Genomic DNA, 27833 nt, shown 5'->3' with positions numbered 1-27833 from the left:
AGCTGTAATTTGTGACTTTAAATGGTGTGAGCAAAGTCTTAAATTCTATGAACATATGCCATTTAGCCCTTGACTTTTTAAACCTACACACTTGGGTATTTTTGTAAGATGGGTGTTTATGTGGTTCATTTTAATATGAATCATGTTTGTCTCCACTTAAAAGAGTTTAAATTTATCCAGTGATCTAGTCTGATTTAAATTTGTGTGCCACAAGGAGGGATTTTATAGAAACTACCGAGAATTGCTGGGTGGATAAAGGAGGTTAAATAATCAGAAGTCGGAAGGGTGGTCCTTGGTGTGAATAGACAGAGTCGCTTTCTGAGAAGTGCTGGCCTTGCCTCCTGGCATGTGGTTTGGAGAAACTCTAGTGAGAACATTCTCTCCTCCTTCTCTCCCGTTTTTAGATGAAGGCCATGAGGAATTTAGTTCTTGTTGTTAGGATAAAGCAACAGTGCTAGAGACTCAGTAAGGTTTTTAAGTTTAGTTGTGCTGTAGACCCATAGCTGTAATGCTTGACAGCGTAATTTTTAAAAACAACGAGCCCTCCCCACCCGTTCTCTATCCACATGAGTCTGTTTTGGGTATTTTGTAGCACTTACTTCAAAAATTGTCATCTTTATTCCGCTTGCTTATGTATCGTCTTCTCCCTAAGATGTAAGGTCCACAAGTGCCAGAAGCATGTCAGTTTTATTCCCATTCAGGATGGTATCCCAGCTCCTACGTAGTAAGTACTCAACAAGTATTTGGTGAATGAATGAACTTAGTAAGTCATGGCCATTCCTGAAATCCATACATAGAGACTTACCCTTTTAATGGCTGTTTACTGTTCTGTAATGGATATACTATAATTCGTTTAACCATTTCCTGTTATGGACATTTGGGTTATTAATAGTGTTTCACAATAGCAAAGCTGCGTGAACATCTTGTTTGTGTGTATGCATATGTGAATATGTATCTTTGGTAATTTACAATGTTAACTTCCATCATTTATAGCTATGTTCCTATAAAACAGTTAAGCACATTTAAAAATGTATTATTGAAATAACTTTCAAGTATAATTGACCTACATTATTCTAAATACATTTAAAATGCTTTTAATTTTTGTTGCTCCTTGAATCCATGGAAATCTTTTGCCACGACAAAGGGAATCTTAAGCAATGTGTATATACACACTGCTCTGATTGCTTCTGTGGGGTGGATCTTGGCCAACCCCTGTGGAAGGAAGTATCAGAACCCTTCTGCCCTTTGAATTGCGAGACTGGGAACGGAAAGCACCAGCCAGTGTAGGATTAGATGAGAGCATCAAACTCTCCAGTGGTTTTCATTTCATTGGGAATAAAATCCAAAGTCCTTACCGTGGCCTACAAGGCTCTGCCTGCCTCTCTGTTGTTTACCACTCTCTCTGTTGTTTGTTCTGTTGTAGCCACACTGGCCTCCTTGCTGTTCCTCAAACGTGTTACCCATAGTCTCACCTCACTGCATTTACCTTAATGTTCCCTCTGCCTGGACTGATCCTCCCCTAGATAGCAGCATGGCTCACTCCCTTGGTTGACCTCGGATTCTCTCCTCAGTTGTCACATTGTCAGTGAAGCCTTCTCTGGCCACCTTATGCAATATCGCATCCTCCTCACTCTCTCCTGCTGCCCTCAACCCCCTTTATTTTTCTTTGGAGTTCACATCACTTCTGATGTATTATGTTGATTTATTTGTTAATGGCCATCCCTCCAAAAATCTTTAAGCTCTGTGAGAGGTGGGTTCCATCCTCAGCTCCTGATACATCGCCGGTGCTCGGTTAGCGTTTGTAGATTGAGTGGGTTAATGAGTGAACCTAGGGAAAATTCAGGTGGAAGTTTTAAAAGTTTAATAGAACATGGCTGTGGAAATCACCACCCCCTTCCTTCTAGTTTTGCTTCTACAGACCATTCTCTGCTCTAGAAGAGATGAGAAATGAACATGGGCTTTAGGATATTCATAGGTAGCAGTGGATAGAGGGGAAAGGAAACAAAAAAGGAAGTAACAGCCAGGCTCTGGGGAGCAAAAGTTATGGCTAGAAGTGCGTTGGTCAGCTGCCTGCTTATGGGACAGCCTTTCGTTTCTAAGTTTGGAGAGGAAGAGAATCAATTTTCGAATGCCCATTTTGAGCCAAGCAGTGTGCTGGGTACTTTACAGTGTCGTCTAATCTTCACAATGGCCCTTTCAAATAGGAATCATTATGGCCATCTAATAGGTCAGGAAACTGAGATTTAAGAGATTAAATAAGCCTCCCAAGATCATGTAGCACTTACTAAGTGGGATGTCCAGGTCTGACTGACTCCAGAATCCATGCTCTTTCTTATAGTTACTTTGTAACACCTGAAGGGAGAGTCTGTGTATATTAATAATTTACATTTCACACGGTGGTGTAAAAATTTCAGAAAATTTTCGTGTATTTTATTTGACTCCTTATAACAAACCTGTGAAAGGAGCTATTGCCTCAACCTTACAGATGATAGAACTTGGTGTCAGTGAAGCTGCAAGTTCCACAGCTAGGAAGTAGCAGGAGCTAGGGCTTTAAGCAAACCTTGCTGACTTAAAATCTGATATTCTTTCTCTCATACCGCAAACCTAAAACAAAGAAATTCTGGATAGCACCTACATATTATGGTTGACACACCGTAGGAGTTAAATATGTCATAATAAAATTAGAGAGTTGGAGTCTTTTAAGAGATCACAGAGCAAATTCCTCATTTACAGTTGAAAGCCAAGAAAGAGGCTGACTCATCCAGGAACACTGGTCTAGTAGAGCGGGGACTGGAATCTAGGTTTCCCTACACTCTTGAGCCCTGCTTTTATTACTACAGAGTTTATATTTAATCCAGCTAGGTCCTTCCCCTTGGTTCCCTCTTTCATTCACATGTTTCAGATTTCAAAACCTACAAAAAAATTTCCCTCCCACCACACCTCCCAGCTACCTGGTTCTTTCCACAGGTAATCGAAGTTAATCAGTTTCTTGTGTGTCTTTCCAGAGATATTTTATGCACATAAAGCAAATACATAAACTGTGTGTATTTAACAATATATTGTGCAGATTACTCCATATTAGTACATGAAGTCATTTTTTATAATGGCTGCATTCATGTTGAGTGAATATTTCATAATTTAACCAGTCATTTACCGAAGGATATTTTAAGTTGTTTCCAGTCTTTTAAATTAAAAACAATTCAATAATGAGTGACCTTGCACATGTCATTTCTTATATGTGCAAGATGTATAGGTAGGATAAATTTCTAGAAGTAAAATTGCTAGATCAAAGAGTATATGTTTTTATATTTTTTTTTGTATTGCCATACTTACACCTTTATTCTTAATGTAGAAATGGAGGGTTTTCACTTTGAGTGAAACTGCTTTTAATTGTCTTTTCTATTTGGCAGGAGGAGTTTATAATTTAAAAAATAATTTATTTTAAGAGTAATGGGATTTCTTTTTTAGACTGGTGCATGCTATATGCTTTGTTCATGTGGCAGGTTAAAGAAAGTGTCTGGAGGCAGTATTGCTTTAGAGTCAGACCTGAGTTTGGATCCCAGTTCCACCTACTGACTGTGACCTTTGGCAGGTCACTTAACCACTGAGCCTCAGTGATCTCATCTGTAAATGGGAAAAATAATACCAACCTTGCAGAGTTGTTGTGTAGAACTACTGTTATTTCATTGATTCTTAGACATACATTTTTTCCCCTATATTTTAGTATCTCTGTTATTAAGATGAAATAAAACAAAAGCAGTTATCAGCATTGTAGTATCCTGCTAAGGTCGGACGAGTAACAAAGCTAACTATGCTGAGACTCTGAGTGTGAATCTTGTAATGGTTGGAACGCCTCGTGCCCAACGTCGGTATTGGCCCTGAGGTCTGTGTGTTGGGGCTGAGCCTGCAGAGAGGACCTAGGGGACCCCAGTGGATGACCCTGACATGGAGAGGAAGGATGCAGAGATGGGACCCAGGTTAAGCTTGGACAGTTGCGTGTCCCTAGAGGTCAGGGGCTGTCTTGCTCATGTAAAGTGTGCCACAGAGGCCAGCATTCTGTTGTTTAGGCAGCTGTGGTTCACATGAGGCAGAGATAGGGAAGGCTAACTTAACTAAGGTAGTAGCTATCGGGATGGAAAGGATGGGGTGGGTTTGGAAACTCCCTAGTAGTGCAAGGTTCAGTCAAGGCAAGAACCACAAGACACAATAGACTTGTGCCTTGGTGTGGAAAAGGGAATGGCATGGGATTTACTCAAATTTCCCATGGGGATGGTGTGAGATATTTATTAATGTCCATGTATCATACATAATCAGGCTTATATGGCCCTCTCTGTTTATTACTTCTGTCTGTGCCAGTCATCATTGTGCTTTCAAAAAATTAATTCTTATCCTTAAAACTTTATATGTTGTCTGTTGAAATAAGACTACAATAATTGGGGGATGAGAGCAAACAAGTATTAGGTTTAAACAAGGAGAATAAACTTTATCATGCTGCATGAGAGAGGCCTCTGGCTTATTGTTGCTCAATGGTTTCTAAATCCTATGGCAGCTCTGAAGGATGGATATGTAGTTGTGTAGACAGCCTGAGTTAAGTTTGTCTTACCTGCAAATGGTTCATGGATATGAGTTGTGCTGTAGCCATGGCAGGACCCCTTTCCTCTTGGTGATGGTTTTCAAAATTGCTCCACAGGTATTATGAAACTAAAAATTTTATGTGATCTTGTCCAACCAACAGTTAGTTTTACAAGTTGTAGTAGGGTTGTGGAGGGAGGGAGAGAGGAAAGCCTGTCTCTTTTCCTCTTTCCTTTGAAAGCGTGTGGGTTTGCAAGGATGAAAGCTGTGAAGAGTGAGCTGCAGCTCCTTCGGGGGACTGACGTCATGAAGTGGTGGTGTACCCCCCTGAGCAATTATCCCTTCACGAGTCGGAAGCTTTTCTTTTTCTTTTTAACTTGTGCTGGAAATGTTATTGAAGATTCATTTTGGTTTAGAATTTTTGCTTTTTAAGAGAGCAGGCATCGCTTCAAGAGTGGGATGAGCTGTCTCATCCTGCAGCATGCTCTGATTCAGGCCGATAATTTCCCACCTTGAGCCTCTGGGTGAGATTTGGCTTTCCTGAGGGAGTTGTGAGTTCTAGTTTGAGAGTAGAAGGGACAGAGGTGAGAGAGGTAAGTGATTTGTCCCTGGAATGCTTTCAAAAGGAAGCCAAAGCTGGAATAAGAGTGTAGTATTGGGGAGTGGGGCAGGATGTGGAGGCTGGGGGGTACAGGGGGTGCCCCAGAGACAAGCTGTCCCTCCTTGTAAGTGTAGCTTAGGGCTGGCTCTGTGCTCTGGGAAAGGAAACAAAATTCTCTTCTGATTTCTTCTTGGGCCAAAGGACTCGGCTTCAGAGGTTAGCACTCAGGGTTAATACTGGCTCAGGACCATATTTCAGTGGTAGCTTTTGTGGTCTGGCCTATGGACCTAAACATAGATTAGAACGATTTTTCCCTGGGGAAATGAGCACCAAATAACTGATTTAGAAACAAACTTCTGGGCCGGCCCCGTGGCTTAGCAGTTGGGTGCGCGAGCTCCGCTGCTGGCGGCCCGGGTTCGGATCCCGGGCGCGCACCGACGTACCGCTTCTCCAACCATGCTGAGACCGCGTCCCACATACAGCAACTGGAAGGATGTGCAGCTATGACATACAACTATCTACTGGGGCTTTGGGGAAAAAATAAATAAATAAAATTAAAAAAAAATTAAAAAAAAAAAAAGAAACTTCTGTAATAGAACCAGTTTGTAAGTTGACTTTGTACTGTACTTTTTCTTGTTGCATACCAGGCCCATTGATTTGCAACCAAATACTTTACATAAGGTGTATACCTCATCGCTGAGATTGCACAGAAGTCACACAAAGGCATGTGGTGGCTTCAGACAGTCTGAGACAATTAGCAACATTGACCAAAGGCCTAAGTTTTGTTAAAAAGAAGCTAAAAGGATTACTGGACTTAGTGTAGCTTTTATTATTCTGCATTAGAGTTCTGGAGGATAAATTATGGAGAGCTCTGTAATTATACATGTTAGATTAAATGAAATATTAATTTCAGTCAGGAAAAAATATGTACTTGAAAGAAGGGAATATCAAGCATATTGGAAACATTTGACATAAAAATAAGGGAGGGTGTTGCCGGGAACAAAGGTTCTCTGTGACTTGACAGCTGCTGTTAAAAAGTGACACCAGGAAGAGCCCGGCTCTGGCTCACAGCTGCCTGAAGTTGCTGCAGACTTCTCTAGTGTTACCAGAGGAATTTACACTGCTCTTGTTTTAGCAAATAGAGGCTACTGAGAGCTAACCAGGTGCTTAATTGTGCTCTGGGAAATTAATTCCTAACTCCCCATTACGATCTTCATAATTACTGGATTTTCCAACAGCCAATATTTTGAGGTTTTAACTATGTGCAAAGTTTTAACTATAAACAAGCTTCCCTTGTTTAACTCCAGGGGAGTTCTAAAATGCATGAGATAGGCCTTGGATGCATCAAATCTAGTTGGACTTATGTAACAGGATTGTAACTGGAGCTCTAATCTGTTTTAGTTTCTCTTGAAGGCCCAAAGGCTGAGAAAAAAGCAATAGTTACCTCATATTCCAAGGACTTGCATAGAAAGTGGCCTTAAATTGGTTTTGCACATTTAGCCCATACCTTATCTCCAGGAAATAAAAGCGAGGAGAGTTACGGGTTCTGAGACTAGGATGCTTTTGGAGAGAGCTGTTAGTATGCGGTGTGTTTTGTGTCCTTTCCTGCCTCCACACATAGCGAAGAGAAGAGGATGCTTCTCTTAAGCTTCCTTCATTGAAGCCAAATGATGGGGGAAGCTCTAATAGAATCATTCTGAGAAATTGACAGGTAGCCTCTGGTATCTGGGGACCCTAAGGATGAGTATGCGAGTCTGTGGATCAATAGCAGAACAGAGAGAAAGGAAGAGGGCTGTTTTAGTTAGCAATCTGCACTTTGAAAGATAGTGGTGTTTCCCTGAGCTTCTGGATGGAACCAGCTTAAAGCCTTCTAAAAAGGGATGCTGTGTATGGCCACCTAGAAGATGAGATGAACCACGAGGAGGTGCCCATGGAAACCTCAGGGATTGAGGGTTGGAGGTGTAAATGGCCAGGTCTCACTCAAGTCCTGGGAATTGCACATGGAGGTTGCCACCTGGGGACTGTTCCAGGAAACCCACAGACCCTCATGAGAAAGTTAGCATGGACATCAGATTTCATTGGTGTGCGCTTTTCAACCCCCTTACCACTCCCCACTCCTTTAGCTCCAACCCTGGAGGAGCCAGAGACAGCTTTGTTGGGGGTAGAAGAGATGCAGAATAAGATGGGGAAAGAGAGAAGGTGACTGATGTAAACCCCCACCCCCCCAACTCCCTAGCCGGGTCGCAGACTTCTCAGCTCTCTCTAGGAAGGGGAGAAAGACACTTTAATGTAGATGAATATTGAATAATGCAATTAAGACACTGTACCAGACATCTTAATTATTGAAAGCACAGTGTTCTTGGGGCTGAAAGTGATTGAAGAACTGTTTATAATCGAAGAATGATTGGAAATAGTTAGGAGACTTGCCTCAGATTTCATTCAGGACCAAGGAAAAGAAGCCTTGTCCAGAGAAGGGCTCTGAAGGAACGTTTTATCCTTATCCCCTGTGGGGTTTAGCTCAATGTATCATTTATACATTCTGTACACAGAGAGAGAAACAATTGTGAAAGGACTTTGTAAGTGCCAATTACATGGTATATGTAAAGCTTGGTATACAGATTTTCCAAATCACAACTCTTACCAAGAAGATAGAATATGTGAAGTTGGGAAAATCCAGACTATGGTCATGGTTACCTTAAGGGTAAGAGGAATTCAGAGCATGCTGAGGTCATTTTCTGGTTGGCCTGTTGAAGGCCTTGCAAAGAAAGTAAGATGTGGTTAGGTCTTCATTAGCTGTAATTTAAGAGCCTACCGTGTGTCATAGGCTGTGCTTTGTACTCCACATACAGTATTTTTACTTTTCACAACAATCCTGCAAGGTTGGTATTATTTCTGTCTTACAGACAAGGAAACTGAGGTTCAGACAGGTTAAATAAGCTGCTCTGGTTTCCTTCCCACAGCTAGTAGAAGTGGTAGAGCTGTATCCTGGTCTGTCTGACTTAGGGTAGGCTCTTTCCACTCGGCCCTGCTGCCTCCCCAGGCGGCCCCACCATCCAACATACAGTGGTGGAAGACGGACAAGGGCCCTGAGGAGGAGAGTGGGGCACACACAGCACTCACTGGGGATGGCAGCTCTTAAATTCCTGGAGGCGGCTTTGTGACCACCCCCCAGCCCCTCCCCCTGAGCTTGGGATCAGACCTGAATTTAAATTGCAGTTCTCCTCCTTATTAGCTGGGCACCCTTGAAGAAGTAACATAGTTTTTCTGTGCCTCATTTTTAAAAATCTGTAAAAGGGAATATTCATCTGAAAGTTCATTGTGAAAATTGAATAAAAAAGTATATGTAACATTAAATAATATTTACTGTTATAGACTGCTTGTCTATAATTGGTAAATGCTCAATAAATGTTCACTGCTGGTATTGTCGTTGAGGATACTTCATTTTTTTATGGGAGCGATGGAAGCGGGAATGGAGGTTGAGTATGAGTGTGCTTTCCCCAGATTGGCAGAGTAAGTAAAGCAGAAGGAGCACTGGCCACGGAGCCTGGACACTTTCGTTTTAGTGCTGAATCTGCCAGTGATGTGCTGCTGAAGCAATAGGCAAGTCATTTTACCCCTGACAATATCTCTGCCCTCATGGAGCTTATATTCTAGTTGAATGGGGGAAAGATGGACAGTAAAAGTGTAAAATATAAGGTCTATTTATATATATAATAAATATATACAAGGGAGAAGAAAACTGGAAAATATTCTGACTAAGAAAAAGAAATTCAGGCTTCTAGGTGAGTTAGTCTTGAGTAGAGTGAGGTAAAAGCTCGGAGTTAAAAACAGTCTCTTATCCTGTTCTCTTGATTGGACCCTTTGTGTAGTGCCTCTGTGCTACCACCAGATTGAAAAGTAATAATTTTAATATGAAAATTATAAAATCTATGCAGAAGTAGAGAGAATAGTATAATATACACTCATATACACATTACCCAGATTCAGTAGTTATCAAGGTTTCCCCACACTTGTCTCACCTGTTTCCTTCCCCTGCGCCTCCCCTTTCTGCACCCCATGTTTTCAGAGGACTCTTGAGACTCCTGAGAAGGTGCTGTGCTCGGAAATGCCCTGTCATGTGTTTACAACTCCCGAGTTGGACCTTAGATCTAGCCTCCTATCCTTTTCATAGGCAAGGGTGGTGGATTTAGCCAGTGTGCCAGCTTCACTGCGTGTCCCAGAATCTCCATAAGTGACCCCTCCCAGTGTGTAGACCAGGCACCACACAGTGGTAGTGCCTGGGAACTACAGCTTTGCCAGTAGCTCGGTGTCAGGAGAAAGTGGGTTGTCACTCTTGCCCACTGAATGCAGAAGTTGTGCCAGCTCATTCTCTTTCCTCCCCTTCCCCCTTCTTTTCTTCCTTAAGGCTGCTGCTTTGAATGGGAAGATAGTGAGTTGGCAATTCTCTTAGGCCAACAGAGCACCTGTTGTGCAATCTAGTGGCATATAATCAGAAATAACATTCTTGCTATCACAGCATAATCCTCTTGCGTTATTAAGGGCTTCCGACAACCTTACCCAGACCAGATTTTTATCAGGGGAAATAGATCTCCCTGTCTGAATGGAGCTGCTTCCCTAACCCTAAACTTTTCTCCGTAACTCTTAACAATTTAAAGAGACGTAGGTCCATTTGCCCTTCTTGCTACCTGGAAGAGATCCTGCGCTTTGAAAAGAGACATTCCCTTTCTTTCCCGCTAAGATCCTTCTCCATGCATCCTTTCGTGATACCAGGAAATCACATTACTTCCCCCACAACCCGCCATCCTTCTCCCCCCAAATCCCCCCTCCAGTGTGTGCTGAACTCTCCAGTCCACTCTCCTTTCCTGCCCTGGCCTGAACCTCTACTATCTTCCACAATGCAATACTGTGCTTGTTTTTTTCTTGCTTTCTGCTACAGAATATCCTTTCTGGGCTGTGGTTGGTAACTTTTTTCAACTTCAGGAGAGAGGCTGTTTTCTTTTCTGGCAGATTGCTGGGTCCCTGTGTTTATAAGCGAATGTACACATAGTTCCTATGCATGACTGTAGTACTAACCTGTTACCTTTTGTTGCCTTCTGAACAAGCACAAGCAGGGTATTGGTGTTTTCCGCTGTTTCTGTTCTTTGTTCAGTACATACATTCAGCACTCTCCATTACTCTCACCCCCGATCACAGCACAATGACTGGATGTTGTGTGAAAAGCAGTGGGCTCTGTGGAAGGGGGAACTTTGTCCCTACGATGCTCCATAAATTATCGTCGAACAAATGATGGAAAGCGAGAGAGCAAGAGCAGTTGGCTGAAGGATTTCAAGTAGCGGGAAATGAGGCTTTGAATGGTGAACACGGCAGATCAAACTAGAGGGCTTTGCAAACTGTGTAAAGAAAGAACTGAATCCTGTAAACAGCAGGGAGCTATTTAATTTAATTTATGTATCTTATAGAGGTATAATTTGTGTGCGTACAAAGCACACAAATCTTAAATCAGCTTGATGAGCTTTTACATACGTGTATATCTGTGTAATAACTGCCCGATCCAGAAACTATTTCCAGAACCCCAGATGGGAAGCTTTTATCTCGATTCACAACATTTTGGATACCAAGTCCCATGGTTGGCCTGTGGCATAGCTAGGATTGGAATTGTTAAAGCTGTTCCCGAGATTAGCAAGTCTTTATACTTGAAAAAATGCTAGTTCATACCATCTAACTACGTGACAAAAATAATACAAAGATGAACATTTATTAATCAGCAGCAGTGTGTCTTGGCACTTTATGAGGATTACATCATTTTGTCTGTTCCACAAGGTTTTGTTACTATCCTGTTTTGTAGATGCTGAAGGTTAGAGAGGTCAAGTAATTTGCCTCAGATACCACAGCTAGAAAGTAGCAGAGTTAAAATTAAACCTGGGACTGTCCATCACCAGAGACTGATTTCTTATTGGTGATCTGCTGCCTCAAATATCTGGTACTCAAGTTTAAGTGACAAAAAAATATTGTCTTTGTGGCGGGAAGTGACATTGTACTTGTTACCTGCACACAGTGAATGTTCTTTTTAGGCATCTTCTGACCTGTGGCTTGTTAGAGTTATGAGAGGAAAAGGGGTTTTTGATTTTGTGACAGTCAGGCCCGAAGTTGATGTTCCTTAGAATGGATCTTTATTAGGGGGGAAGATGCTTTCAGTGAGGATGACTCTTTAAAATCTACGTGTAGCAAGAAGATGATGGTTTCTATAAACAAATTATGGAAACAGGGTACAATGAAGATGAATTGTGGGCCTAAATATCCAGAAATTCCAATAATTAATTTTTCTTAAAAATTGTGGACATGGAATGGAATAAATGCACGTCAGTGTTAGCAAAGTGACAGAATTCTTACAACATTAAGATTGTGTTTCACAGATGTTAGCTCAGGGCCAGTCTTCCTCAGCAAAAGAGGAGGACTGGCAGATGTTAGCTCAGGGCTGATCTTCCTCACACACACACAAAAAAATAGGATTGTGTTTCGAAAGCTAAGACATCCAAAGAAAATATGAAACTTCCACAGCCACTCAAAGGAAAAACAGTTTATTTTAATGGGCCTTAAAATTGTTTAAACCAACAATCTTCTATGTATGTTAATGTCTTAATTTGGTCTCACAATGCAAAACAGCTCACATTGAAAGAATTCTAGCTATTGTACGTGACTTGGACATTTGAAAAAATATATGTAATATTTGTCCATTATTTTGTTTACAAAGTGAGAGGGAGAGTGCAGCACATTTAGGCATAAACTGGGAGTCATGAAATTCAGGTTTTACAAGATGAAAGCTTCACAAGAAGTATCAGATTGCTGTAGAGAAACATGTTTCAGGAAACTAATCTTAAAAAGGTATAAACAGCCTGCCTTATCCAGCTTGCTTGGTGAAAGACTGTAGTTGTAAGCCCTTTGGAATAGTGGGTACGGAGAATGTTGTTGCCAGTTGCATTTACTTTTTAAAGAGGTGTGGGTGTCAGAAAGTAAGTTCAGGATTGTTTTGATACCTGTTTATTTTTAAATGGGGATGGGGTGGTGATGGAGATGGCTTTCTTCTAAAAGCTGCTCCTGTTGGTAAATGTTTCTTTTATAGATTTTGTTTAATAAATAATGCATTTAAGTGAAACCATCAAAAGAGAAATAAGATTATGGATACTGAATTCTGTGATTAAAGTTAATTCTAAAATATAAATAAAATGTGGAAAACTATCTTTCACCAATAAAATAAATATGTAAAGTCGTGGTAGCAGGCAGATCAGTATTGCGGGGCCCCTGCCCCCTACCCCACAAAGGTTTCTTTACGGTCCTGTTCAGAGTGCCTGCTTCTGAGTAGCTTTCTGGTGTTTACATAGGTCACCAAACCTATGGGGAGTGGGGGGCATCACTTAAGAATGCTGTGTCCCTGGAGCCAGCAGGTCCAGCTGCCAGGAACCCTTGCTTGAAGAGTGGCTGAACACCTTTGGTGCTGGTTCCTAGCATTAAGCTGTCTTCCTCCAAGTCATTTCTTCAGATTTTGTAATGAGCCAGTGGGAAAAATAGGCTTTGGGGAAGTCAGTCACGAAGGAGAGCAAAGGAGATGCTCAGAACAAAAAAAGGATGATATCTGTGTCCTGGTTAGTGCCCTTCTGTAAGAAGAGGGAGACAAGTTCTCTCTCAGATTCTTGTTGTTGCTCTTGTTTTCTTTTGAAAACCTTTTGGAAAAAAATTGTGAAGTGTAATACACAAGCAAGCGCTTGCTAAGATTCTTCCTTTCTGTCTGTCCTACCTGAACTGTCCTTTCTTCTGGTGATTTCAGAAGATAACAGTTGGAGGCTTTGCTAACAAAAGAAGAGTTAAAGTTAAAATTTAAAAAACAAGAAAAATATCAGTGAAAGAATAAGTTTGAGATCCTTGCAATTGAAAAAAATCCTGAAATCATGTTTTCTTATGATTATACACAAGGCAGCTGAAACACTTAAGACAAGGTGTGATAAAAGAAGGGGAGGAAAGAGGATGGGGCATGGAGTCCTCCAGGCTTCTTTTTGTCGTCTCCATTTGTTGCAAACTGCTTTTTCTTGGGACTGATGCTTACCATCAGGTTGCAAATAGACCTGAATTACAACTTACTGTGTTTTTCTAGAATTTGAGATCTAGATTCTTAGGCATATATAAGTTAATTATGAAAACAAAAGTACAATAGATCTTTTACAATCTTCTTGCATATTTCAGATATGAAAATTCAGAGATGTTTAGTACCTTTTCTCCACTTGGAAGTGCTCTGCATAGACTTCATTTAATGGGGAATTGATAGTAGTAGGATAAACCTTAATACAATGAAAATATTTTTATTAATTCTGGCTAAGTGGGACCTGATAACATTACGTGGAAACTTGGGTAGGCAAGTAAACATAAATTTTAAAATAAGGTTATTTTTCTTACAGTCCTATTTTGTAACGGATTATGATCCAACCATCGAGGATTCCTACACAAAGCAGTGTGTGATAGATGACAGAGCAGCCCGGCTAGATAGTAAGTAATCTTCCTTTATTTGATAGTTCACATATCATATTTTTAAAGTAAGCTCTGATTTTTTGCAAGGTTAAATACTACAATTGAAATATTAGATGATCTTGAATATAAGCCCATCTCTTTCCTTAGCTTTGATTGATGAATCTGCATATTAGGCAATTTAAATATTCCTTAGCAGATATAATGTAAACAGTAATTGGATTGATTCTGTTCTCGTGAAACTAGTCATGTCATTGTAACTTATTGAAGTTGTATTTATTGGGACATTTGGAAAAAACATAAGGTTTCAACTCTTTCTACCTTTTGGCAAAAGTTAAAATGGGTGAAGTAAATATAGAAAAGCTTTAGTATTTGTTAACTTGCTTAGAACTTGTAGCACAGAGGCTTTAGCAGATAGCGTTCTGTGCTTGGCGCTAATTCCACCTCTCCACAAAAGAAAGCCCCATTCTTTTAACTTGTGTGATTCTTTTATTCACAGAGATCAAGAAATACATTAGCACCTGCACTTTAAGTATGTTATTTGAGGGGTAGACCAAAATTTCTTCCTTGAATTCATAGGTGTCTTCTTCAGTTCTTTCCATGGAGGAGGTAAAACATCCAGGTGACTTCAGAAGCTGTCTGACTCCATCTGCCTAGATGTATTTGATATTTTTAACCTTGTAATTGGTATGCTAATCTATTCTAACTACAAAATCAACCTGTACTGATGAAGATAACTCTGAAACTGTCTGCTGTTAGAATATATTTGTCTTTAGCATTGAGAAAAAGTACTCGGAGAATGCCATTTCTTACTAAGAATGGTGTGCTCTAAAGGACCCACATTCTTTGGGCCTGCCCTTTGTGGGGAAACCATTTATAAGATGAAAACATGCACACAGTTACATATGTTGTTTTTTTTTTTAGTTCTGGACACAGCGGGGCAAGAAGAGTTTGGAGCTATGAGAGAACAGTACATGAGAACTGGCGAGGGCTTCCTGTTGGTCTTTTCAGTCACAGATAGAGGCAGGTCTGTACCAATGTTCAAATGTAGATCTACTGTTCATGTCTAGATTACTGTTTGATTGAATTTGGATTTTCTTGTTTTTATAGAAAAAGGAAAAGTAATAAAGTACTGTATGGGTCATAGGATTTGCTGAATTCTGATACTTGACGAAATTAATTTGTTTTTGTGTTTTTAGTTTTGAAGAAATCTATAAGTTCCAAAGACAGATTCTCAGAGTAAAGGATCGTGATGAGTTTCCAATGATTTTAATTGGTAATAAAGCAGATCTGGATCATCAGAGACAGGTGAGAAGGAGTTTTGCTGCTGGGAAACCCAGTGTTTATAATCATATAAGTGAACGATGTATTTAATGAAACAATTGAAAGTGCCATGATTATAAAAAGACGCTGAGTTTGGCACACTGGATTTTACAGAAGTCGCAATAGGTAAGAAATAAAAAGGAAGTAGATATGGGAAAATTAAATTTTCACATATTTTTACCCAGAACTTCAGTGGACTCTATAAGCCTGTAAGTATTTCCACCAGCTCCATTCACATGTTATAATTTCTTATGTAACATTCCAAACTCTAATTTAGATAATCTTAAAGTTATCCTCAAAGACCTCATTTATTTAGTGTTAATGCTAAATTACCTTCATTTAGAGAATGGCTTTGATTTAAATTACAGTATTTGGATTTTTCCTAAGTTCCATTAATGACTAAGTTTTCTGTTAATTCTTCACATTGGCTAGCTCTAACACCAGAACCTGCAAGAAAAGAATATTTTTAGTATTTTAGTTGCAGGCTAGTTTATACTCACTTATTTCATATTTAATGTTTTAAATTTGTGATCTGTGTTGTCCACTCATCTTTTCATGGGGGAGGAGAACAAGGTAAGATGTAAATTAATACAGCCTCTACATTATTTGGGGATTCTTGTGTCTTTATTTCTTTTAGGTCTTCGGCCTCTACTCCACATCTACAATATGATTGTTTAAATTGTTTCTTAACTTTTGCTGGTACTTAGGTTCTCTTTTGTTTTAATATAGCCTTGTGTTAACAGATTCCTAAGATTTTGTTTGGAAAGTGCAAACATCAGGAAAAATTTGTTGATAAACAGCATTGAGGACAGCCTTCCATTTTGTAGTTAGCTATTTAAAACGTAATCTTTGATTTGCTCTATTTGTAAAATTTTGTTGAAGGTAAACCAAGTTTAAAACGTGGACTTAAGAGAAGGATATTGTTCTAATGCTAAGATTTAGAAATATTTGCTGATGATGCTTGATGTAGAATAAATTTTACTGCTTGGTCTCTTTCAAATCTGAGTTATTATAAAGTTAAGGTAAAAAATGTGATCACTTCAAACCAGTATAAGCTGTTTGAAATAATTTATAGCATGGCATTTCTCACATCTTAAACCTACATTAGGCAGTCTGTCTATTTTTTAATTTATTTTTTTGGGCCATTTCCTTAGGGTTTCTGAACCTAATTATACTTACTAAATATTGCCCAGGAGAACCTGCCTACTCCTTCCTAGCTCTGGAAGCACTTTCATATGTCACTGGATCTGGGAAATAATAGCAAAGTAGCCCTGCAGTGAACCAGGGGCTCCTCCCTCTCTCACGCCTTTGTCTGCTCCACCCCTAAAGGCTTCTGCCCTGATTGTAGAAATAGGTTTCTCTCAAACTTTTTCATGATGGCTGCTCCAGTAAAGGAACAGGTGGAGGCCGAGGATGAGGTGGAGGTCTCCTGTAGGGTGGGTGGTGGCAGGTTAGGGAGAGTAGGGGAGCATATGCCCCCCAGAACTAAACAGGCCCTGCCGTGATTAGCTGGGGGCAAAGCATCTGTAGGAGTTAAAGTCATCTCCGAATTGAAGAGTGTCAGTATTTGGTGTGCGGTTTCCATCTGTCTGCAGATATTCAATATATTATGGCGCTTAGGCTTTGTTTTATACCATAGGCTTGCAAAATTTTTCATCTTTTTCTTTTTATAAAAGTAATGGATTTTCAGAGTAAAACAAAAAACATGTGGTGAGAGAAATATAGGGAATGGTAAGTTTCGTGTTTTCATCACCTTAAAGATATGCGGTTAGCTTGGAATAAGTTCTTCTGTGTATTTATTTCTCTACTTTAAACTATATACACAGATATAAAGTATGTACATGCTGAAAAGCTCAGATGTGTATATATCCAGGGGAGAAAAGTGAGTGGCTGAAATCTGCTTAATTTTCTACTCATTCCTGTAGATTCTGCTCACTGAAGGATAGGCACAAGGAAAGACTTGATTCCTCCTCATGCTGTGTTTTCTCTTCTCTTGGTTTCTCCACCCCTGCCCTCAGGTGCATTGGCTGCTCTCACTTTAAAGTCATGACCACTGCCCACGTGAGCCTTCAGTGCTGACTGGAAATCCTGCTGCGTTTCCCCAGTCCTTTCATTTCCCACTTGTTTCGGTGATTACTACTTACTTTCTCATTCTTAAACTTACAGCACTTTCTTCCCCTTCCTCACTCTCAGCTGGTGATGAGTGATATTTTTCTATTTCACTGAGATTTCTACATGTTCCCACCTCCTCATGTGCCAACCTATATGCACATGTACTCCATCAATTCTACTTCCCCCACTTACGTGGATAAACTCTTCACCTCTCTAGGCCAGCCTCTCCAGTAGGCACTGGATCCTTCCTTCTCACCAGCTCACGGACATCACCCCAGCAGTCGTCCCATTACTTTCCTATGTGATCATTCCCATCAGCATACATGCTGCTATAGCAGCTCTCATCTTTAAAACAAAAAGTAACTGCCACAAAAACTTTTTCTTAATCTCACATTCCTCTCCGAGTACCTTTTTGCTGCTCCTCCTATTAAGCAAAACTCCTTAAAAGCGTTATCTTCACTTGCTCTCTCTGCTTTCTTTCCTGCACGGCTTCAGGCATGCAGAGCCCTGGTCAAGGTCACCACTGGCGCAGATGTCAGTGACATTTGACACGGTTGCTCACACTCTCCTTTTTGAAATACTTTGTTTACTTAGCTCTGGGACACCATTCCCTACCCCTCCTGCCTCCTGCATCCTCCATTTGTTGGTATTTCCTTATCTCTCTTGGGTGTTTTAGGGCCAGGTACACACTCGTGTGGGCTCTGGATGTGCAGACAACCATGCCTTACCTCCTAGCCTCGAGGGCCGTACTCAGTGCATTTGAAATTGAGATGCTATGCTAAAGGTATTTAGCTTTTTGAAGTCTTTTCAGAATTAAAGGTGATGTTCTATAGTGTCTTGGCATCCTAACTTGATCTGCCAACTAAACCTGGACAGGCCACAGGGACCCCAGAAAAACCTTTTCCCCTGTTTACAAAGGCTTACTTTTTGGTCATCTTTTTAGGTTTTTAGTCGGTAACCAGTCTGGCTCGCTTTTGGTTATTGACTCCACTCATTCTTTTCTGCCTTTGTCTAAGACATAATTGTTTGGACTTTCTGTAGCCTCTAGGCTATTTTCTCTTACATAGCAAATGCTAGTTCCCCATGTTCTTTGAATTTGTGGGTCAGTCTTGGGCATTCCTACTACTGGCTCCCGAGATTCTGAACCCAAAGCTAGAAAAGGCTTTGGCTGCTTCCTTTTGGCTTCCATATCTCTGTGGACTTGCTTCTTCCACCCACCGATCCTTCCACTATTTTTTTTTAACACTTTTTCTATCACTGACGCAGAGCAGTAGAAAGAGCAAAGTTACTGAAGTTTACATTAAATAAAGAGATCTGTAGAATTTGAATGGTTGTTTAGTGTTACCACATACCTGGCCCCTTAGAGATACATTGATCAATTTGTTTATCCTGTCAAAGGTATAGGAAGAAAACAGGTAAATGATTTGCTTGCCCTTGCTAAAATATAAAAGTAGGTAAAGATCACAGCACACTGCTTCTGCAATTTGATACAGCAGTGTGTGAGCTTGGACTGTGGACTTCATGATCTCTCTCATTTCAGATTCCTTGTCCTTGACTCAGCCCTGTCTAGAAATCGTTTTTTTGCGTTTTTGTTTTTACCCCATTTTCCTCCCTTTAGCTTCCTCCTCTCCTTTTCTCCTTGTTAGCTGCTTAATTGCTGGTGGCCACCCTTAATTTGAGAAAGGAACCAGTTACACTTATGATAATAGACACCTGAGTGTACTAAGCCCCATTCTCCCCATCTGTCAGTACCTTGACCCCAGTGTGTCCCTGCAGCTTCCTGGGGAAAAGACCTCCACTCCCGAAAACAGACCAATAGAGTAAGAGTCTTCTTCTAGCCTTAGCCTGTTTGTGCCTTGTCTGCATCTAAAAGGTTTGTAAACTATTGAATGTAAGTACCGTGAGGGCTTCTCAGTTTTGGCCCGTTAGTTTTGTTCATTCTTTATCCTTAGCACATAGAACAAAGCTATACACTCAGTAATTTTTGCTGAATAAATGAATCGGCATCAATGAATCAAGATGTGGTATTAATTTGATGACTCTACATAATAGATATTTTTGAAAAACAAGTTTTACTTCTGTAAACTTAGATTTTTCATTCACTCAATACATCCCTAAGTGAATATCACCCATGTTGTGGTCTGTTCCTATTAGCGTTGCTCTCGTCACTCCCATTTTGCGCCACTCTATTTGGAAATGTATAGTGCTAGATAAACTCATATTGTTGCGGATTTCTGCTAATATTCATTTGTGCCTTTGCACTGAGTCTCACTGGAGGTTCCCAAAGGAGATCTGTGAATTTGTTGCATCAGATTCACCTTGGTTGTTTAAAGCAAAACATTTCTGGGTAGCACTCAGACCTACCAAAGCAGCATATCCAGGAGATGAGGTATCTTTATAAAATTCTCTGGGTTGGAGAACCTCTAGGAAATCCTTGTTGGTGTAGCTTTCAGTCTTATGTTGATTTCTGGTTCCACAATGCTGTGGCTTTGTTCCATGTGGTATTCTTTTTGTTTGTTTTGGTGGTAGCCATACTGTTACTACTTTTTAGTTAAAATTATGCTACACCAGTGAGCTCAAAAGCAGCTTTATATGTGGTTAGAGATTTCTTGATCAGAAATGTGTGTGCAGACTTTGCTGACCTCAATTCCTGGAAGACAGTGATGTGAGACCGTGCTTTAAAAATAAATAAATGAAGCACATAAACAACCTTAGCAGTGGGATTGTTTTATCATCTAGACCGTTAATTCATTAATTTTTCTTACTACATGTAAAGATAGGTCATTTGTTGTTCCCTCTAGTTGAATTATGTTATGCGGGAGGGATAGGGCAAGGTACCTTCTTGAAGAACAATTGAGCAGAAAGACAAATACCAAATTTTTTAAGGACATATATTTCCCTCCGCAAATCAAATTTATAAGTAATTAAGTAATTTATTGAGATTGACTTGTCTCAAATATTTATTTTTCATTTTCTTGCTTATCCTCTCTTTTACTTCAAGATGTACTTATTTGGTCATACTCTATTTACTTAACATGTTTATTTAGTTAACTGCTGTGCACTCTTCTAGTCCCTGGGTGTACAGAGACAAATATGCCTTACCCCCAGCTACAAAGGACATAATGGTGGGAGAACGAGCAAACAAAACCAGAAATTGTTGTGCCATGTAGTTTATTAAGAGTCACTGCAGGATGTGATGGCGCTCTGGGATGCTGTTCTGAAACATCATCAACGCTCAGGGGACATTTCTGATTGATTGAGTCTTGAAGTATTGGTAGGAAACACATTAAAAGTATTGAGTTGGGAGAGAAGGGGTGACATCCCGGGAAGAAGGAACAGAATTTGTGACAACATGAGGGTATTTTTGTAGGAAAGAATTTCCCATGTCAAATTTTCTTAAAATAGGAATTGTTCTTTCTAAATTGGTGGCTCTGTGATGCTTTCTTTTCTTACTTGGATTCCTTACTTATTGTTAATTGCTTGCTTGATTTGATTGATTTATATTTCAGATCCATAGGCCTTCTGGTACATAGCTATTTTGAAGAGAGGCAGGGTAAATTTAAAATTACATAAACTCCGATATAACAATGCTATGTAGATCCTGCCTGCCACACTTTTGGAACACAATAGGGTATACACTGTTATGAAGTAATTGTTAGATGTATATGCATTAATGTAATAACCTAATGATACTGCATTGAGGTTGCTGAATTTTGAGAATGGAATATTAAATTGGGAGAACAAGCTACCTGAAAGGATTAGCGGGAACAATACCTTGAGCTCAGATAGGCCCAGGAAATTTGTATTGTGATCAGCCAGAGTGGAAAACTTCATTATTCTTGGGGTAGTGGGTAGTGCACTTGGATGGGTTTTGTTCCAGTAGTAGGGCAAAATTAGCCCTAAACTAAATGTTGTTCTGGTTCTACAAAGGGTTCCTGGACCCAACTCCAATGTGTGTGTGTGCCGGCTTCCCCACACCAACAAGCAGTCTTTGGATACCAGCAGGGTGTCCAGATTCTTGAAGCAAAAATTGAAAAAACGACAAAGAGAAATGGACACATTCACACTTATAGTCAGAAATTTCATCACCTCTCTGTCAATAATTGACTGAACAAGTAGAAAGAAAATCAGTAGTGATATAGGTGGCTCAAACTACACTATCCAACAACTTATCCTAACTGACATTTAGTGAACACACCACCCAACAACAGCAGAATACACAATCTTTTGAAATGAGAATGGGTCATAAAACAAGTCTTAATAAATTTAAAAGGATTTTAGTCAGACAACATACGTTCTTTGACCACAGTGGAATTAAACTGGAAATCAAGAACAGAAAGATATCTGGGAAATCTCCAAATGTAGACTCTCCATACTTCTAACTAATCCTTGGTTCAAAGCAAAAATCAAAAGGGAAATTATGAAGTATTATGAACTGAATGAAAATTAAAACACAACATATCAAAATTTGTGGAATCTACTAAAGAAGTATAAGGAAAAAATTATAAAACTAAATACTTATATTAGAAAAGGAAAAGGTCTCAATGCAATGACTTTCGCTTTTACCTTAAGAAACTAGAAGAAAAAGAAGAAGAGCAAATTAAAACCATACTAATCAGAAGAAAGGAAATAATAAAGCAAAAAATAGAAACCAATGAAATAAAAAATGGAAAAATCGTAGAAAAAAATTGTCATCAAAGTGACAAATCTGGCCAGAATGACCAGGTAAAAAAGAGAGGAGACACAAATCACCAACATCAGTAATGGGAGATAGCATCACTTCAGATCTTATAGATATTTAAAAGATAATGAAGAAATACTATAAACAGCTTTATACTGATAGATTCAGCAAGTTAGATAAAATAGACATAGTCCTTGAAAGGCACACACTACTAAAGCTGACTCAAGAAAAAATAGATAACCTGAATAGTCCTGTATCTGAAATAAATTTAATTTGTTGTAAAGAATCTTCTCTCAAAGAAAACTTCAAGCCCAGATGGATTCACCAGTGAATTATACCAAACCAATTTTGCTGAAACTGTTCCAGAAGGTTGAAAAGAAAGAATTCTTTCCAACTCATTCTATGAAACCAGCATTACTCTGATAACCAAAGCAGACAAAGATGTAAGAAAGGAAAACTACAGTCCAATATTTCTCATAAACACGGATGTAAAAATTTTCAATAAAATTTTAGTAAATAGAATTCAGCAATATATGAAAAGGACAATGCATCATCTCTCAAGTGGGGTTTATTTCAGGAATGCAATGTTGGTTTAACGTGTGAAAATGAATCAATATAATTCATGACATTAACAGACTAAAAAGAAAGACTCATATGATCTTAGTAGATACAGAAAAAAACATTTGACAAAATTGAGCTTCCATTCCTGATAAAAACTCTTTACAACGGCATAGTGGGTGCTTTGTCAACCTGATAAAGGGCCTCTACAGTAAAACCCAACGACTAACAGCATACTCAGCGGTGGAAGGTTGAATGCTTTGTCCCTAAGATCAGAAACAAGTCAGAAGTTTCCCCTTAACACTACTGTCACTGTCCTGGAGGGTCTAGGCAGTGAGGTGAGGCCAGAAAGAAAGAAAAGGCATCCACGTCAGAAAGGAAGCAAGAAAACTATTGGCAAATGGCATGATTGTGTTTGTAGAAAAGCCTATGGCATTTACAAAAGAACACCTAGACAGGTGAGTTTAGCATATTTCCAGAGTATAACATAAATATGCAAAAACTGTCCTATTTTTGTAGAGAAAAATGTACACCATTGAAAAAAGACTCTATTAAAAGAATCTCTATTAGTGATAGCTTCCTAAATTTTCTTTTCTTTTTTTCCCCATCTGTATTTCTTAACTTTTCTGCAAGTGTTTGCTTTTATGGTAATTCAGCAAGGAAAGCCATTTTTTCAGATCTATAATTTTTCAGCCCCATTATCTAAATGTAAATGTAATAGTTTAATAACTTTAGGTAAATATCACTCTTGCAACCTTTTACATTTATAATACATAGGATATTTACTTATATTCAGTTAATGTTTTCTTATTTTGGCCTACTGTTTTATACGTCATCAGTTATGCCACCCTTCCTTGCCCACAGTCCTTCACCTCCTAATGTAAAGGCATTGTGAGGGCTTGTGATCCTATTCATTATTCGTTTTTTCCCATGTATTTGTTGAGCGACCTAGGTACCAGGTACTGGGGGGTGCTGCGATGAAGACGACCCGGAGTCTCTTGAGGCTTTCCCTCCTCTCCGTCCTTACCTCTCGTTATTTTCTCTCTTGGCTTCCCAAATTCCAGCCGTTCTAGGCTCTTTCAGTTCCTGGAACTCCGAAAGCCTATTCCCCCTCATGGCCCTCACATGTGCTGTTTTCTTTGTCTGGGATACTTCCTCACCCCACCCCACTAACTCCATACTCTATTTAGTTCTTAGCTTAAGTATCACTTCCTCAGGGAAGTATCACTTCCTCAAGGAAGCTTTCCCTGACCTGCTGACAGGGTTATAGACTCTCATAGCACCTTGTGCTTTTCCTTCCTGGGATTTATCGTCGTGTTTCATACTTTTAGAGTAATCACTAGACTGAAATCTTGTTTCTGTCACAAGTATGTTCTGAGTTCTTCTGCAGAGCTGGGCTTCAGCTATTAAGTCTCTTGGTTCATTTTATGACAAACCAGCTTGGCCTCTGGCTGGATCAACAGTGCAGTCTGTGGCCGAGGACTAGATGAAGTATATCTAATTGTTAGTATTGTACCTCACACACATCTCTTGGAATTTCAGGTCACACAGGAAGAAGGACAGCAGTTAGCGCGACAACTTAAGGTGACTTACATGGAGGCATCTGCAAAGATTAGGATGAATGTTGATCAAGCTTTCCATGAACTTGTCCGGGTTATAAGGTGAGCAAAACACATTCCAGAAGTTTGTTTTAATTTATTGAATTTGACGAGTAATCACACTGTGCTCTTTAAAACTATGAGCTGAGAAAAAAAATTTCCATTAAATGTTTTTGGTAAGAAAGAAGAAATTGTATGTAGGAGTGCTTCTGTTCTAGGGGTTAATCATAGTGTGTTAAAATTTTTAAGTAAGTACATATTTTATTGTAGGTACTTCCTACGTATAAAACCTAATTTAATTATATTGAAGTAGAAAGTACACGTAAGGATTTTGAAAAGAACCTATGCAGCTTCCAGAGATGGTGGTGGTATGAAGATAGTGATGACAGCAGCTAACACTTGAGTGGTGATCTCTGCCAGACTCTGCGCTAAGTACTTTTCACGGGTTATTACATTTAATCCTCACCACAGCCCAGTAAGCTGAATACTTGCATTTATCCCCGCTTTCAGATGAGAGAACAGGTACAGAGAGGTTAAATAACTTGTTCAGAGTTTAGACATAATGAATTCATGCAGAGCTGGGACTTGAGTCCATATCTCTGATTCCAGATCCTGTGCTCTTAACTGTACTTCTTAGCCGACTCCTCCTCCCAGGCCAAGAGTAAACCGGGTGGTAGAGACTCAGCTGTCCCATGGCCTGTGAAGTAGAATATGCAGACTACAAAGAATTTTTCTGTTAGCTGGCCTGTGAGGCCCTTGTGGTTCAGAAAGTGTTAATGGGTTCCGGGAAGCTTGAGGTGATGGGTGAGATCAGCTGGAGTTACTGTATGTGTTTGTATGTGAGGAAGATTGAGTTGCTTTAGTGGGTGGGGCTTGATTTGATTATTTTGAGTCTTGGTGGCCTGGCCCTCCCTCAGCCTCTACTCTCTAGATCTACTGGGTTCCCTGCTGGTTGGTTAGTTGGACAGGTATGTGGAGTGGGCTTGTGTTAATTGTGTGTCTGAGGTGAGTTGACATCTGAGCTATGGGCTGCTTGTACTTTTTAGCCCCTTGCTAGGGCATTCTCTTTGTGGGGGCCAGAAAAAGCAAAGACTGTGGTTTTGTATTTTTTAAGAGTTTGTTAAAAATAGAAGTTCCCTTGTTTTTTAAATTAATACAGAGTTTGAATTTTGCAAGATGAAAAGAGTTCTGGAGATGGATGGTGGTGATAGTTGTACAACATTGTGACTATATTTAATGCCACTGAATTGTAAACTTAAAAATGGTTAAGATGATAAATTTTGTTATGTGCATTTTACCACACACACACTGATGAACCAGTGCCTTCTTAAAATAATTTCTACTGCCTTTTCGAAATATTTTGTCCCTGGTTTTGGTATTCAGAATCTGTTTATATCCATCAGTCAAACAGGAGAGAGAAGGGGAGTGAGGAGGCTTTTTTATGCCAGGCACTGTTAGGCGTTTAAACACAACATCTTCTTTAATGCTCATAGCAACTGTGCGGGGTAGGTTTTTATTACTCGCTTCTAACAAACCAAGGCTCAGAGAGGTCAACTAACTTGTCTAATACTGACTTGCAGCTAATAAGTGGCAGAACGGGGATAGGAACCACACGCCTCACCAGGGTATGTGCTCTCTGTTGTACCTAGTGATGGATGTTTCTTCTGAAGTATCCCTCAGAGGCACGGAATTTCAAATTGGGAAGGGAACTTAGAGGTTATTGAGTTCAGCATCTCATCTGATTCAAGACTTGCTCGTTAATGGAGCTCCTTAATGGAACTCAGTAGCTCTCCTTATGCTGGTGTGGAAGCCTTTGTGCCTCCCTCCACCACCCAAAGATTTGCTTTGATTCCCTAGTTGAAATTTAGCATTGAAAAGCATATGCATGTAAACTAGACTTGTCCAAAAATAACCTGCATTTGTAGTAATATATTACCAAGAAGGCAATTATATGTAGATTTTTTTTGTCTTACAGGAAATTTCAAGAGCAGGAATGTCCTCCTTCACCAGAACCAACGAGGAAAGAAAAAGACAAGAAAGGCTGCCATTGTGTCATTTTCTAAGAATCCCTTGAGTTTTAGCTACCAACTGCCAGGAAAGGCCCTCATCTTCTCTTCTCATGGTTTACATCACGTTGGTACCTTTCTAGCCTTAGACAAATGATCACCATGGTAGCCTTAGACCAAGAAGCTGGCTAATCCTTTCCGTGAAGCTAATCCTATGGTCCTTTTAAGATAAATTTAAAGGAAACACTAAGGCTGCTTCAAAGATTATCTGATTCCTTTAAAGTATATATCTATTTACACAGACACATTCTTTTTTAAGGGCTTACATTTTAATAGGGATGAATCAGTTTTGGAACCTAAGCTGTTTGCCAGGCTGAAGTCACAGGTTGTGAAATAACTTTTAACTTCTGGAATCATATTGCCTACTGTTACTCTAAATAGAAACATAGGGAGTTTTTTTAAAATGTGAATTTTTGCCTATATCTAAAAGTTTTGATGTCAACTTTAGTTAACTTTAAATACACTGAATTGAATCCACTCAAGTGAGACATCTCAGACCTTTACTAAAGCTACAGCCTTTGTTTTCCAGTGGCCAAAATACCAAAATGCCTATTGTGTTCATAGATTAAAAACTACATATAAAGCCTTTATTATTACTCCTACTCTTAAAGATGATAATATTCTGTGTGGCCAAATATTTGGACTCATTCTGGACTTAAGCATTTCAATGTTCTTGGTTTTTTAATTTAACTCTTTTCACAGCCATGTTGAGAGTAAAAATAAATAATTTCTGTCTGTCTTCCTTTTTCAAGTATTTCTGGATAAGGGATTCAAAAAACCTAAAACTGTTTTTGTTTGTAATATAAAATATGGAATTGATCTTTCCAGGGTCAGAGATGATTAATGTTTTTGCTATATACTTTTATACATTATTTTCTTATCAAACTAGTTAACAAGTATTTTTATATGTTTGTAAGCAAATATGCTTTCACAGCATACCTTGTGTATATGTAAAGATAAGTATTTAAGTCTCACTGTTCACTTTTAACTGACAAAGAAGAGAAAAGTGAAAACTACAGAAACTGTGGTAGAACTTTACTTGCTGTTCTGGTCCTGGTTGTACCCGCCTTTGGCCAGTCACGTACCTACTCAAGAAATCTTCCCAAGAGAGTACAACAGGATGAGAATCTGAAATCACTTTCAACATACCCTACTAGATATTGACTGTTATAGATCAAGTAGTAAGTGCAAAACTTTTAATTGACAATTAGCATAACTGTGGATGGCTTCTGATTTTGTTTTTAATTCTGTGGATTGTGTTTAAACAATTCAAAAGTATGTTCCTGATTTTGAGATACTAAGTGGTATTGCACAGTTGTCACTTTATTGAATGTGTACAACAGTCCCATGAAGTTTATAAAGCGTACCCTTGTATAGCTTCAGGTGCTAGAATTAAAATTGATCTGTTATCACAAGATGGTGCTTGATGACTTATTATTTTGGTGGTTTCTTGAAGGAATGAGTGTTGGAGGAAGCTTATTTTAGTAGCTCTATGCCTTTTCCCAACAGTGCCTTAGGGTTTGAATCTAAAAATCAATATTAGTTATTTAGCAGGTGAACTTGAAGTGAAATGGCTTGGTGTTCCTAGTGATTTCTTGAATATTTTCTTAAGTCAGTGTTTCTTAAACTTTGTCTGTGAAGTGCTCCTAACAGAGCACCTCAACTGTAGAAGAGAGAAGAGGGTGAATATATATGCCTTTCTGAGGATGAAGCCTAAAAGAACTGAAGCAAAGCACACAAATTTATTTGAATCCTAATTAAAATTACTGCCCAGAAAGATACCACATTTATCCTGTGGCGTTTATACT

General features: G+C 39.3%; 1 protein-coding gene across 2 annotated transcripts in view; it reads left to right on the top strand.

Annotated features, from left to right (window-relative positions):
• Positions 1 to 27440, top strand: part of RRAS2 (RAS related 2) — a 66234-nt gene extending 38794 nt beyond the window's left edge. For both annotated transcript variants that reach the window (XM_058546028.1, XM_058546029.1), the window contains exons 2-6: positions 13621 to 13708; positions 14612 to 14714; positions 14887 to 14995; positions 23904 to 24022; positions 25935 to 27440. In XM_058546028.1, coding sequence (XP_058402011.1) covers positions 13621 to 13708; positions 14612 to 14714; positions 14887 to 14995; positions 23904 to 24022; positions 25935 to 26022 — 507 coding nt within the window. In that variant the 3' untranslated portion in view covers positions 26023 to 27440. The remainder of the gene's footprint in view (positions 1 to 13620; positions 13709 to 14611; positions 14715 to 14886; positions 14996 to 23903; positions 24023 to 25934) is intronic.
• Positions 27441 to 27833: the final 393 nt, after the last annotated feature.

This window comes from Diceros bicornis, chromosome 7, assembly GCF_020826845.1.
Source record: "Diceros bicornis minor isolate mBicDic1 chromosome 7, mDicBic1.mat.cur, whole genome shotgun sequence".
In the NCBI taxonomy this organism is placed as follows: Eukaryota; Metazoa; Chordata; class Mammalia; order Perissodactyla; family Rhinocerotidae; genus Diceros; species Diceros bicornis.
Note: the sequence above shows the minus strand (reverse complement) of the source record. Positions and strands in the feature narration are given on the sequence as shown.